Raw genomic sequence first — 15,309 nt, forward strand, 5'->3', positions numbered from 1 at the left:
AGACCAGGGTAAAAATCAAATCTCTGAACCGGAAGTTATTTCTCGTACTCTAGCTCCGCCCACATCCCAGTTTGCATAGCGGTTTGGTGATCTTCCTGGCTGGATGTGTGGCGGCTGCAGAGGTAGGAGGGCTGCGGTATATAGCGGTATATAGGCAGACAGCTGCAGTGTATACAAAGGGGGAGGGCTGAGGCCGGCTCTGTGTCACACCCCAGTGTGTGCTCGCAGGTTTATGGCTGAGCAGCCGCATAGCTCATTGTCCTCTCTATAACAGGATGTGCCCATCTGCCCAGCCCTATGTGCCAGTCTATAAGGGGGGACTGACCTGGTGACTTGTGTCTGGGAGTTGTAGTGTGTGGCACCTGTATGCAGATGTCTATGGGGAACTACCTTATGGGAGCCACCAACATGGAGGGGGGGTGCTGAATGACTTGTCCCTGGTATATGGCCAGATGTATCAGGAATCGGGATGCAATGTGTGGCAACCAGACACAGGCTGCGTTTACACAAAGAGATTGATCTGACAGATTATTGAAGCCAAAGCCAGGAACAGACTATAAACAAAGACTGAGATTTCTCCTCTTTTCAAATTCATTCCTGTCTTTGGCTTCAATAAATGGTAAATACACCATTAGTCATTGGGGTAGAGGAACAATGGGGCATGATTGACAAGGGAGGGAGTGTATACAGCATTGTTCTGTGTGTGATTGTTGGGTGATAGACATCAGCACAGTCTTTTCTGTGGTGCAGGTTAGCACAGACTGGCAGTCTCTGCGCACCTGTACCACAGAAATGACTGGTAACACCACTCTGCAGCTTTGAATTCCAGGACTATTTTTTTTTTTTTTTTGGTGGTGGTGTTCTTTGATAGAAAATATTACTTATTTGATCTTAAAGAGGACCTGTCACTTCCTGTGCCGGGGTGATCGGCTCCCGACCCTCCGCTAGAGCTACGGATACTTACTTGATCGCGTCGGGTCCCGCTTCTTCAGCCGGTCCCGGGACGGAGATCTCCCCATGGGAAGCCCGGTCCGCGCCGCTGAGATGAGTCCGACGCTCAGAGAATGAATGGAGCGTCGGACTCACCATTCATTCTCTATGAGCATCGGACTCACTTCTGCAGTGGCTGAAGAAGCGGGACCCGACGTGATCAGGTAAGTATGAGGGGCTCTAGCGGGGGTCAGGAGCCTGTCACTCTGGCACGGGGGTGATAGGTTCCCTTTAAATTCAGAAAAATATGTTATTTAAAGTGACTGTACCACCAGGCACAGGCTGAAGCACTGGAGGCGGGCCGACCCACTCTTAGTGGGAAGAAACTCCAGCCCCTCCATGACATGACTCCATTAGAATCAATGGAACCCTATCATAGAGGGGCTAGGGTTTCCTCCCACTAAGGGTGGGTTGGCCCCCCTCCAGTGCTTCTGCCTGGACCTGGTGGTACAGTTACCAGTACCATTTATAATATTTATTTGTGTAGCGTCAACAGATTCCTGCAGCACTTAATTATTTAAAACTACTCAGGTTAGGCAAAAAATAATGAACCCCTTAGGCCCCCTTCACACGTCCGTGTCAGTTTTTACTGTCAGGAAATCCTGATCAGGAGACATTAAATGTCATCAGGAAAGTATCAGGATTTCCTGACAGTAATCCGTTTTTACCTTCAGGAAACCATCAGGAAAAACCTTCAGGATTTCCTGATGGAAGAAGTAAAAATAGGACATGATGGGAGATGTAGTTCTGCAAACTGGATGGCCACAGCTTGCGGAAGTACAACTCCCATCATGCCCGTCTGACAGGTCATGATGGGAGTTGTACTTTTGCAGCCTGTGGCCATCCAGGTTGCAGAAGTACAACTCCCATCATGACCTGTCAGCAGGGCATGATGGGAGTTATACTTCTGCAAGCTGTGACCATCCAGTTTGCAGAACTACATCTCCCATCATGACCTGTCAGATGGGCATGATGGGAGTTGTACTTCTGCAGCCTGTGGCCATCTAGGTTGCAGAAGTATAACCCCCAACATGCCCTGCTGACAGGACATGGTGGGAGTTTTATGTCTTTGGGGGGGGGAGGAGGAGAGCGAGAGCAGTGATCTCACCTGTCCTGGTGTTCTGCTGGGTGAGCGATTGGGCGAGCGAGCAGGCAAGCGGCCGAGATTCGGGGGCCGCCGCTGCTGGCGGTTGGGGGCGGTCCGGGGGGGGGGGTCGTCAACCTGAAGTCCGGGGGGGGGGGGAAGGGGTGGTGTCCGTCGGCTGCCGCCGGGCGGGGGCCGCCAACCTGAGGGCAGGTGCGGCGGCAGCAGCAGGGCCCGGTGCACACCAGGACACGCGACACCAGGGAGCAGGAGGACGGAAGAGTCGGGTGCAGGGTGAGTTGTGGGGGAGAGGGGTACAGGCGGTGGGGGGTGAGAAGGCAGTCCGGAATCCCGGCCACTTTCCTGATGTACATCAGGAAAGTGCCCGTGATTCCGGCGCTCCCATAGACTTCTATGGGGGCGTCCGGGCCGGACATGTCCTATTTTTTCAGGATCATTTTTCCAGAACGGACACCCTTCCGGAGAAATCCGGAAGGGCGTCCGTGCCTAATTAAAGTGTATGGGTCTGGAAACCCGTCCGGATTTCTTGATAGGAAATCCGGGTGGTTTTTCCGGACGTGTAAAGGGGGCCTTACCAATGCATCCCCCCCCCCCACACACACACACACACACACAGTTCTTTCCTGACCGTATTGGTCGCTGCTGTCAGCACTTCCTGTTCTCCATCCGGACACATAGGAAGTGCCCATAGAGCCAGTCAGTGGCAGAAGTCGGGCACTGCTGTGGCCTGTTATCGTTTCAATGTTCAAGTTTTTTATGTATTTTTTCTTTAAAAATTATCCATAGCATAGCTCATCAATGCTAAAACTGAGGGGCGGGCCGACTTGCCTCCAGTGCTTCAACCCTGGCCTGATGGTACATTAACTTTAAAGGGTGCCTGTCACTATAACTTTCTAAATCTAAAACATGTCAAATAAAGCATGTTTGCAACAAAGCTACACTTACTTGTATTCAGGTCCAGTCTCCTGAAGTCAGCTTTTTAGTCTTTTGTTGATTGGAAAAAAGAGACTAAACACAACCAGCAAAAGACTAAAAAGCTTCCTTCAGGAGACTGGACCTGCATACAGGTAAGTATAACTTTGTTTTAAAGCATGATAACTAAAAAAATAATGTAAATGGCAAACCAGCTTTATATCACATCCCCTGCTGATTTAGAAAGTTGTAACAAGTAGACTTTCTGACTTAGAAGGCAGTTTTCTGAATTAGAAAAACATGACAGCTTTTTCCAAGAACAGTGCCACACACATGTCCACAGGAGGTGTATGGTATTGCAGCTTAAACCCTTTTATTTCAGCTGAGTTTCTCCAGACATAGCCATGGAGGCAGCACTGAAGAAAGCAGACATGCATTTTTTTTATTCTGGATAACCCTTTTAAATTCCATTTTCTAATTTCTAATTTTCAAATGCTTCTGTTTTTCTCCAGGACTGTGTATAGTATGGCTGCCTCAACTATAGTGCATGATACTTCCGAAGCTGTGGAGCTATGTCATCTGCACGGCCTTTATCTGAAGCCCATCTCAAAAATGATCATCAGCGTGGCGCTGCCTCAACTAAAGCAGCCTGGGAAATCTATCTCCAACTGGGAAGTGATGGAACGGCTGAAGGGCATGGTGAGCAACCATCAGTTCTCCACACTGCGCATTTCCAAGAGCACCATGGACTTCATCCGCTTTGAGGGAGAGGTGGAGAACAAGAGCTTGGTGAAAGCTTTCATAGCAGCTTTGGATGGTAAAAGTATAAAGCTGAGCGGCTTCTCTGATATTCTGAAGGTCAGAGCGGCTGAATATAAAATCGATTTCCCCACAAGACACGACTGGGACTCTTTCTTTCGAGATGCAGAAGACATGAATGAAAACTTACCCGGAGAAAGACCAGACACAATTCATCTAGAAGGCCTTCCTTGCAAGTGGTTTGCTTCCAAAGATTCTGGCACAGAGAAGCCGAATGAAGAAGTCCTGGTAAAGGTTTTTAGTGTGTTTGGTGAGATCAGGAATGTGGATATACCTATGCTCGACCCATACAGAGAAGAAATGACTGGTAGGAACTTCCATACGTTTAGTTTTGGTGGCCACTTGAACTTTGAAGCTTATGTCCAATACAAGGAGTATGTCGGCTTTGTGAAGGCAATGAATGCTTTGCGCGGTATGAAGCTTATGCATAAAGGTGAAGATGGAAAAGCTGTGGCTTGTAATATAAAGGTAGGTAGCTTGTGTAAGCCATGTGTACCATTAGCATTAGTGTGATGTGTTGTTTTGTTTTTTTTCTAACTGTTCATATTACATTTCCCACGAGATTGGCACAGCTTCTGTAAACAGAGGTCCCCAGTGGGCTATTAGCTAAGCTGCATCTGTGAGTTGTGTCAAAGCGTTGTAGAAGATGGAAGTAGTATTTATCATCTTACACCTTCTTGGCTTGTGCTGCTCTTCTCCTTGGGCCATTCTAGGAAATGTAGGAATAAAACTAGGCTGTTTGTCAATAGGACGTGTACCTAAACGGGCTGGTGTTATCCTTCTCCTTCTATCCTTTTTAATTTTACAGTCACGATTTTCCCTGCTGTTGGCCGTACCCAGTGTTCTGCTGCTATTTATGCCACACATTGTGGGAAAATGACTGAAGCATGACAGGGACACTAGACTGACAGGTATCAGCGACCCGGGATAGAGGAATAACTCACACTATTATAATCCACAAGGAGTAACCAACACGGGCACTACCTTAGAAGCACATAGGTGGCATAGGGTTATATATAGATAGCGAGTTTTGGATGCACGGTATATAAAGTCACTGGTTGGTGCTCACTTTGCCAGAGGATATATGTGTCCAGAATAATCAAAAAATGAAGAAAATAGGAGAGGGAACTCACCGATAGTTGTGATCTTCTTTATTTCGGTGCTTAGTTAAAAAAAACACACAGGACATTCCGGGCTGATGCACAGGACGCCAGCACTTAGATAAATAGAGGTAACAGCTGGTATGCGCGCTTCTTCGGACCTAGGTCTGAATAAGTGTGCATGCGCGAAAACCAGCTGTTACCTTTATTCATCTAAGTGCTGGCGTCCTACGTATCAGCCCCAAAAGTCCTGTGTGTTTTTTAACTAAGCACCAAAATAAAGAAGATCACAACTATCGGTGAGTGCCCTCTCCTATTTTCTTCATTTTTTGATCACACTATAATATAATTCACACTATTAGTAGCTTTAGTTGACATCAATGTCTAGGTGCCTGTGAGTGTGACATTCTGGGTGATGTTCTCACAATAGGAAAAGCATCTACTTTTAGGAAACATGAGAATTGGGGTATAACATGATCAATTCATGTATGAAAATGACCTTGGTAGTGGTTGGTCAGTTTGCTCAGGTATTGAAGAAGCAATAAATTGGGGCTTTATATAGAAGTCATAGTATACGTTCTGTATCCATCGTCCCCGGGCTATGTATTTTTATGACTCATCACGGACATGTAAATGTAGAAGTAACTTGATTTCCATTGTAATAAAATTATCATAATTATCATTCAATTCTCAAGGTCTCATTTGACACAACCAAGCATCTAAGTGAGGCATCAATTAAAAAGCGACAGCTCGAGCGTCAGAAATTACAAGAACTAGAACTGAAGAGAGAGGAACAGAAGAGAAAAGAGAAGGAAGCTGAAGAAAGACAGAAAGAGGAGGAACGGTAAGACCATCCCAGACCATTACTTAACAAGATCGATAGAATATCCAAGTGTCACATTTGCACTTAAAGTGTACCTGTCCGGATTAGCAGCAAAATCCTCTGCTAATCCGGATCCAATGGGGGATGCATACATTATAGCCTGATTGCGTTTCTCTATCCATCGAGACCTGAACTTCTGGATTAGCAGAGGACTTTGCGGCTAATCCGGAAGCGCCCGTTGGGACAGGTATACTTTAACCGGAACAACAGATTGTATTGCATTGCATTGTATTTAATAGCAGTAGTCTCATCTAGGATTGGTAGTGATTGGAAATATGCAGTAGCCAGTGATCAAGCTGCTTATGTATTTCTAACATGTAACTGTTTGTCTTAAAGCAAGCAAAAAGAACTGGAAGAGTTGGAAAAAGAGAAGAAACGTAAAGATAAGATAAAAAGGAAGGAGGAGAAGCAGAGAGAGCGGGAAGCTCGTAAGAACAAGAAAAAATTACAAAAACTGCAGGTGGAAGAGCAAAAGAGATTGCAGGAGAAAATCCGATTTGAGGAGAGAAAGCTTTTACTGGCTCAGAGGAATTTACAATCCATCAGGTTAATTGTGGAGCTTCTAAGCAGAGTGAAGGTGAGAGCTTATTGTCATGTCATGGCTTTTCCAGTGCCATACCCTTTATATGTACTTTTCCAGTAGATGGTAACACACTCTATACAACTATACACTACTGTGTGTGTGTGTGTGTGTGTGTGTGGCACTACCACTACTAACCAGCACGGCACAGCATTAATACATTTATGTGCACGGTTTGTCACTTTATGGGGGGAATTAATCATGAGTGCAAGTTTTTTTTCTTAATTTTTTTTTTTTTTTTTTTTTTTTTTTTTTTTATACTGGTTTTCGGGATGCATAGCTTTTATGTCATGCAAAATTTATTTTTAAAGAAAGTGCACACAAACCAACCCTGCACAAACCCTTTATTTATAGATATTAACACCCATTAAAATGCCAGGTTTTTATCATGTAAAATAAATGACACCAGATTATTTTTTGATTTATGTCTACCCTCTATTAAACCCATTATCTGTACAATTCCATTGAAAAATAAAATATATAGAGGGGGTACATAAAAATAAAAAATTGGAAAAAAATATTGGAACAAAATATATAGAGGGGGTACATAAAAATAAAAGATTGGGAAAAAAAGGGGAATTGACAGCATGGTTATGCATATATCAGTGCTCTGCCACTTTCCTACTAAGTGAGCGTTGTGTAGGTACATTTAGCTTTGCTCTGTGATCCAGCATCTTTGTAGAAAGGAGCACTCTGGAGACAAAGCGGTGGCCGGAGAGGGCTCAAACAGTGTCACAGACCCACCTATGAGATGCTCACTTAGTAGGTAACTGGAGATATATGCATATCTTTGCTGTCAGTTTCCCTTTAATTAGCCAATCACCTTTAGGCTATGTTCACACTACGTAAAAGTACGACCATTGTTGCCATCGGCTTGTCCTAACAGCTATCTCACAGTGTCAACAGTTCGGAATGTGAATTGCTGCTGACGGATTCCTTTTAAACTTTTAAATGATTGTATTCAACACAATAGTTGATGTTGGTCAATGACTGATGGTAGTTATGGAGCAAGCTCATGAGCCCTCGTCATAGGCTAACCGCACCACTGTGACGTACATATACAGCACCCATCGTTAACCCCTTAACGACCACGGTCGTATATTTACGCCCTAAGGTCGTTAAGGGAGTTCAGAGGGGAGCCGTGCGACGACCCCGCTCTGAACCGCCGCAATCTGGGGTGCTGCTTGTAGCCCGGGACAGCGGCTATTAGCGGGCACGGTCCGATCGCCGTGTCTGCTAATTAGCTTTCTAAATGCAGCTGTCAAAGTTGACAGCTGCATTTAAAAAGCATCTTTTCCACATCCCTGGTGTCTAGTGGGGGGGATTGACAAAAAATGACACCTCACACAGCCCCATAGACCAAAGGATAAAAGCGCTATAAGCCTGGGAATAGAGCGATTTTAAGGAACATATATTTCTTAAAAATGGTTGGCATTTTTTTAAAAGCCATCAAATAAAATAAAAGTTATACAAGTTACATATCGTTGTAATCGTAACGAGTTGGGGAACATATATAACAAGTCAGTTTTACCCCAGGGCGTAAAAACAACCCCTACCCTCATAAAAAAAATGTTTGTTTTTTTTTCAATTTCACCACATTTAATTTTTTTCCTGGTTTCGCTGTGTACTTTATACAAAAATTCTGCCTGTAATTGCAAAGTACAATTAGTGTCGCAAAAAATAAGGGCTCGTGTGGGTTTCAAGGTGAAAAAATGCAAGTGCTATGGCCTTTTAACCCCTTAAGGAATGGGCCAATTTTCGTTTTTGCGTTTTCGGTTTTTCCTCCTTGTGTTTAAAAGGCCATAGCACTTGCATTTTTCCACCTAGAAACCCACATGACCCCTTATTTTTTGCTTCACTAATTGTACTTTGCAATGACAGGCTGAATTTTTGCATAAAGTACGCTGCGAAACCAGAAGAAAATTCAATGTGTGGTGAAATTGAACAAAAAAAACGCATTTCTTTTATTTGGGAGGGACTGTGTTTTTACGTCATTCGCCCTGGGGTAAAACTGACTTGTTAAGCATGTTCCTCAAGTCGTTAGGATTAAAATGATATATAACATGTATAACTTTTCTTGTATCTGATGGCCGGTAAAAAATTCAAACCAATTGTTAACAAATATACGTTCCTTAAAATCGCTCTATTCCCAGGCTTATAGCGCTTTTGCACTTTGGGATTTTTTTGCGCTGACGCCGTTTACTGTGCGAGATCAGGAATGTGATTAATTAATAGTTCGGACGATTATGTGTGCGGCGATACCAAACATGTTTATTTATTTATTTATTTACTTTTATTTAATCTGGGAAAAGGGGGGGTGATTCAAACTTTTATTAAGGTAGGGGGCTTTTTACTATTAACAACACTTTTTTTTTTTTTTTTTTTTACACATATACTAGAAGCCCCCCTGATCTCTCATTGAGATCTATGCTGTATAGATATACAGCAAAGATCAATGAGATCGGCACTCGTTTGCTTCCGGCTGCTGCAGCCGGAAACAAACGAGTGCCGAGCCGGGGACGGTGCCATCTTGAAGCGGTCTCCGGCCGGCAGCACACACGGAGATCGCTCCTCCGGGACAATCCTGCCTCCGATTAGCTAATAGCGGCGGTCCCGGGCTACACGCGGCACCCGGGACCGCGGCGCTTCAAAGCGGGGTCGCTGCGCGGCCCCGCTTTGAAGTGCTCTTGAGGACATATGACGTACGGGTGCATCATATGTCCTTAAGAGGTTAAGAACAAGGAGGAAAAAGTGAAAATGCAAAAATGGAAATTGGTCCTGTCTTTAAGGGGTTAATCCCTTGACGATCTATGACGTAAGATAATGTCATGTTGCCACTAGGTGATCAGAGAGGGGTCACATCCATTGCTGCACCCGACTAATTAATCATTTAATTCCCACTGTCAAAACCAGTATGTCATGTGACTATGACACAAGTTTCTTGTGCAGCCTCAGGTAAGTTTATTCTGTTGTCAGCCATGACCGTAGTCTGCATTGGGTTTGCAGACAATGCAGATAGTTTCTTTGTGTAGAATGTACAGTCTTTATTCACATTGAGTGTTTAACCTCTTAAGGACATAGGACGTACCGGTACGTCCTATGTCCTCACTTGCACTTCAAAGCGGGGCCGCGCGGCGGCCCCGCTTTGAAGTGCCGCGATCCCGGGTGCCGCGTGTAGCCCGGGACCGCCGCTATTAGCGGGCACGGTCTGATCGCCGTGCCCGCTAATTAGCTAATCGGAGGCAGCTGTCAAAGTTGACAGCTGCCTCCGATTACCGGAGGCAACGTTTCCCTGGTGTCTAGTGGGGGAGATCGCTCCTCCGGGACCTTGTCCCGGAGGAGCGATCTCCGTTACTGATGCCGGCCGGGGACGCGTCCAAGATGGCGCCGTCCTCGGCTCGGCACTCGTTTACTTCCGGCTGCAGCAGCCGAAAGCAAACGAGTGCCGATCTCATGGATCTCTGCAGCATATCTATGCTGCAGAGATCTCAATGAGAGATCCAAGTGTATATACTAGAAGTCCCCCAGGGGGGCTTCTAGTATATGTGTAAAAAAAAAAAAAAAAAGTGTTGTTAATAGTAAAAAGCCCCCTCCCCTAATAAAAGTCTGAATCACCCCCCTTTTCCCAGGTTTTAAATAAAAGTAAACAAATAAATAAATAAATAAACATGTTTGCTATCGCCGCGTGCGTAATCGCCCGAACTATTAATTAATCACATTCCTGATCTCGTACGGTAAACGGCGTCAGCGCAAAAAAATCCCAAAGTGCAAAATTGCGCATTTTTGGTCGCATCAAATCCAGAAAAAATGTAATAAAAAGCGATCAAAAAGACGTATATGGGCAATCAAGGTACCGATAGAAAGATCACATCATGGCGCAAAAAATGACACCTCGCACAGCCCCATAGACCAAAGGATAAAAGCGCTATAAGCCTGGGAATGGAGCGATTTTAAGGAACGTATATTGGTTAACAACGGTTTGAATTTTTTACAGGCCATCAGATACAATATAAGTTATACATGTTACATATCGTTTTAATCGTAACGACTTGAGGAACATGCATAACAAGTCAGTTTTACCCCAGGGTGAATGGCGTAAAAACACATTTCCCCCAAATAAAAGAAATGCGTTTTTTTTTTCAATTTCACCACACTTCGAATTTTTTTCTGGTTTCGCAGTGTACTTTATGCAAAAATTCAGCCTGTAATTGCAAAGTACAATTAGTGACGCAAAAAATAAGGGGTCATGTGGGTTTCTAGGTGGAAAAATGCAAGTGCTATGACCTTTTAAACACAAGGAGGAAAAACCGAAAACGTAAAAACGAAAATGGGCCATGTCCTTAAAGGGTTAACCCCTTAGCGACCCATGACGTATCTGATACGTCATGGTGCCGCTCGGGGTGTTCAGAGCGGGGTCCCGCCAGGACCCCGCTCTGAACGGCGCTGATCCCGGCTGACACGTGCAGCCGGGCAGTGCCTCTATTAGCCGGCGCGGGTCCCGTCCCTGGTGTCTAGTGGGACGGATCTCCCCCCCCCGCGATGCAATCGCGGGGGGAGATCCGTTCTTCTGCCCGTGCCGGGCCTCAGCGTCGGAATGACGCTGATCCCGGCTCGGCAATAGATTGCTATGGCCTGCAGCAGCTATGACTGATCTAATCGATCTTTGCTGTGTATATACACAGCATTGATCTCTATGAGAGATCAGTGCTTTGTATATACAAGTCCCCCAGGGGGGCTTCTAGTTACAGTAAAAAAAAAAGTAAAAAAGTGTTTTTATTAATAAAAAACCCCCTCCCCTAATAAAAGTCCAAATCACCCCCCTTTTCCCATTTTATAAATATAAATTAATAAATAAACATATTTGGTATCGCCGCGCGCGTAATCGCCCGAACTATTAATTAATCACATTCCTGATCTCGCACGGTAAACGGTGTCAGCGCAAAAAATTCCAAAGTGCAAAATTGCACATTTTTGGTCGCATCAAATCCAGAAAAAATGTAATAAAAAACGATCAAAAAGTCGTATATGCGCAATCAAGGTACCGATAGAAAGAACACATCATGGCGCAAAAACTGACACCTCACACAGCCCCATAGACCAAAGGATAAAAGCGCTATAAGCCTGGGAATGGAGCGATTTTAAGGAACGTATATTTGTTAACAATGGTTTGAATTTTTTACAGGCCATCCGATACAATATAAGTTATACATGTTATATATCATAGTAATCGTAACGACTTGAGGAACATGCATAACAAGTCAGTTTTACCATAGGACGGACGGCGTAAATGCAAAACTCCCCGAAATCAAAACAAATTCGTTTTTTTTTTCAATTTGACAGCGCAAATGATTTTTTTCCGGTTTCGCAGCATATGTTATGGAAAAATAATGCCTGTCATTGCAAAGTACAATTGGTTTCGCAAAAAATAAGCGCTCATATAAGTCTCTAGGTGAAAAAATGCAAGCGCTATGGACTTTTAAACTTAAAATGGAATAAGCAAAAGCGCAAAAACGAAAATAGGCTTTGACCTTAAGGGGTTAATATTATATTGAGATCTGAAATTTTTGAATTTATAAAGGTTTGTAAAGTTTCCTTTGTTTTTAAGTCGATGAGTTAGTCTTCTTACACTTGTACCATAGCCTTGAAAGAGAAGTGTTACAGTTCAGCGTCAAATCTCTTTCAGTTACAGTGCGTGCTATTAAAAGCTATTGAGTTTCATTAAATAGACTTTGCTTTGGCCTTGTTTTGTAGACTGCAAAGATTCGCGAGCAGGAGGAGAAGGAAGCAGAGAGAATTCGTCTCTTGCAGCTGGAAGAACGAAGAAGACAACAAGAAGCAGAACTAAGACGAGTTGAGGAGGAGAAACAACGAACACTGAGTTTACACCGGAAGGAGAGAGAGTTGAGAGAAAAGTTGTTGAACAGTCTTCTGAACAGGAACTTGTGCTCTGCCTCCCATATTAAAGAAGATCCTAAACCTCAGCAGATTTACCCTCTAAAACCCAGTGAAAACCTCCCTCGTGACTTATTCATGAACTATGTCACATCTACCTCAACACAAACCCCACCAGACTACGAGCCACTCAGGCCTTACATCCACTATGCAAATTCAACTCTTCATGCAGCAAATGGAGTCTATGTAGAAGACTCCCCACTCCAGGAATACAAGCAGGTTAATATCACTAATGCAGGGCGACCGCTCTATTCACTTACCAGCATTCTAGGCAATAAAATGCATCATGAAAATTCAGCCAGTAAGGATTCAGGTTTACAGTTGAAGGAAAGTGAAACACGTCAAAGTAAAGTCGAGATAGGTGACACTCCTAGACAGTCAAAATCAAGTAAGTACAGTCAGGACACAGAGCACAAACAAAAGACTAAATACAAACGGGACTTGAGTAGGGAGGAGGGTGATCGGAAAAAGGTAAAGAAGTCCCATAAGAAGCACTCGTCTAGAGATCGCAGCCCGCGGAGAAGAAGCGTCAGTACAGAACGTAGCAACAACAAAGGGAAAGAAAAAATTAGGTACAGTCATAGAGACAAGAAGTACCACCGCAGATCATACAGCAAAGAAAGGAGATCCTGGAGTAGTTGAACCTGTTGTGTCTCCAGCACTCCCTCAGCATGTGGTCCAAAAGCTTCTTCACTTAAAGGGGTTATCCAGGATAAGAAAAACAGCTACTTTCTTGCAAAAACAGTGCCACCCCTGTCCCCAGGTATTGTGTGGTATTGACATTGAGCCTGCATTTAAATCAATGGAACTGTTGCAAAACTACATCCAAATTGATGACATAAGTAGTGCTTTTTACTTTTCTGAAAGAAAGTAGCCATGTTGTTCTGAGTCTGGATAACCCTTTAAATATAGTTGAAAAAAACTGAATGTAGCAGGGAGAGATTGTGTGCTCTAGCTGCCAGGCCTCTGCTGTGCCAGTTTAAAGGGCGTTGCCTCCATGGACACTTATTCTCTATCCAGAGGATAGTGGATAAGTGTTTGCAGAGGGCATGACCATTGGGATCCCCCACAGTTTTAAGAATGGGACTCTTGAAACTTCTGTGTGAATGCAACATTATTCGTATATGATCGTTCCAAAGATAGCTGTCCATGGTGGCAAAACCAGTTTAATGATAAAAGGCTGCAGCAGTCAACAAGGTCAACCCAGTTACAGAGCTCAAAGCTAAATCGACAATGTTGTCTCAGCTTCCCGTATTGGTCAGCGATTTCTACAGCTGTATATAACTGGGGAACCTCTTTACACTTAAGGTTGCTGTAACTGGTCTCGTGAGAGAACTCTACAATGATTCCCCCCCCCTCCCCCCCTTTAACTTCTACATATTTTTTTTTAGAAAAGTTCAATTTCAGTTTCTTCAGGGACATTTCAGTTTTTTCTAATTGTTGCAGAATCCGGTTTTTTATCTCCTAGTGGCTTTGGTTTTTGGGACCACATAGGAATGCAGAACTAGGTTTCAGATCTGTTAATAAAGTATTTATTTTTCTTTTATGTAAAGCCGCTTGGTCTCTTGTCTGTTTCATTTGCATGTAGCACATCTCTAGATCTAGGATAGTTTTAAATAGAAAACTCAATAATGTTTATTAAACTAATTTTAAAAACTATAAGCCGTATATGTACAGAAATGTATCGGTGCTACACAGTGGTTTAAAAAAAATAGTTATGCTCTCTAGTGGGCTTTACCTTAGCAATACGTGTAATCAGTAGCTTGCCCTTCTCTGTCTATTGAAGGGGCAGACAGAGAAGGGCAGTGGGCAGCATGGTGGGTGGGGTAGGAGTTATGGAGGGTCTGCAATGCTGGAAATTTGAGAGAGTTTACAACTCTCTGGGGCAGACTTACTATTGGGCAAAAGACTGGTGTACATGGTGGCCACTGCATTTGTTATATGTTTTATATTTTCTCCCCTCTGTACCTAACACACAGGCTTCGGCAAAAGCAGGATTGCTTTAAAGTGGTATTCTGCCCAAATTAAAGTTTTAATATGTTCTTGAGGAGGACATAACAAACATGCTATTCTTGCCTTTTTGCGCTCTCCAGGTGTTCTTCTGCGTCGTCTTTGGGTCCCCAGCTAAACACCCTCAGCTCCACTTCAGAGATGGACTTGTCTGGCAGTAACAATCACAACGCTGTTCTTCTCAGTGATTGGCCGAGCAGGCTGTCACTGCCAGATAAGTCTGTTTCTGAAGTGGAGGTGGGATCGTTTATTTGGGGACCCAAAGCTTAATACCCCTTTACAGTGAACCACTGTTTATACTGTTTGAGTTTGACAGTCTGTTAATCTACCCCATTTCCTGCATTGTGTAGGGAATGCTCTGAATTGGCTAGCAGAGTGCCCCAATTCATGTTTCCTAGCCTGCTTTCAGCCTTAGTGTCTCCTGCTCCTTTTTTCTGTAGGACCCTGCTCTTACAGAGGTTTGTCATACACGTCTTAGAGAGATGGGGTCAGCTGGCTGCCACCACAAGATCATGACATCCACATGACAGTACCACATGGTGGATATTACCCTTGACACTTCTAGACCCCTTTCTCAGTGTTTTCCTGTTCCTGGCAGGGTCACAATACATGGAGAATTACCTGTGATCCTTACCGAGGTCATGGGTTAATCTGGGTCATTAACGGATTGAAAATAAAATAAAGGTTTTATTTTATCTTGGAGAATGGAAGAAATGTGTAAGCTTGTGTGAAGACGACCCTCCAGACTCGTTTGCAGCCCACAAGCCCATAAAGTTTTCAAATTTTTACAAAATAAGGCCGGTTCACACAAGCGTGTAACTTCTGCACTGACTTGCCTTATTTACATAGTCAGAAAAATAAAGATTAATGGGGCAACAGACCTTCTAAATTAGGGTATAGCCAAAATTATGGTGAACAACCCCTTTAATAGCTGTTATGAAATGGACAATTTAGTGTA

General features: G+C 43.8%; 1 protein-coding gene across 1 annotated transcript; it reads left to right on the forward strand.

The window, feature by feature from the left end:
- Position 1: 1 nt before the first annotated feature.
- Positions 2-13,893, forward strand: AKAP17A (A-kinase anchoring protein 17A). The gene is made up of 5 exons (XM_069945306.1): positions 2-122; positions 3,520-4,294; positions 5,622-5,770; positions 6,146-6,386; positions 12,141-13,893. Exons 2-5 carry the CDS (start codon positions 3,533-3,535, stop codon positions 12,981-12,983), a joined length of 1,995 nt encoding a protein of 664 aa, XP_069801407.1. The 5' UTR covers positions 2-122; positions 3,520-3,532; the 3' UTR covers positions 12,984-13,893.
- Positions 13,894-15,309: the final 1,416 nt, after the last annotated feature.

This window comes from Dendropsophus ebraccatus, chromosome 11, assembly GCF_027789765.1.
Source record: "Dendropsophus ebraccatus isolate aDenEbr1 chromosome 11, aDenEbr1.pat, whole genome shotgun sequence".
NCBI lineage: Eukaryota > Metazoa > Chordata > Amphibia > Anura > Hylidae > Dendropsophus > Dendropsophus ebraccatus.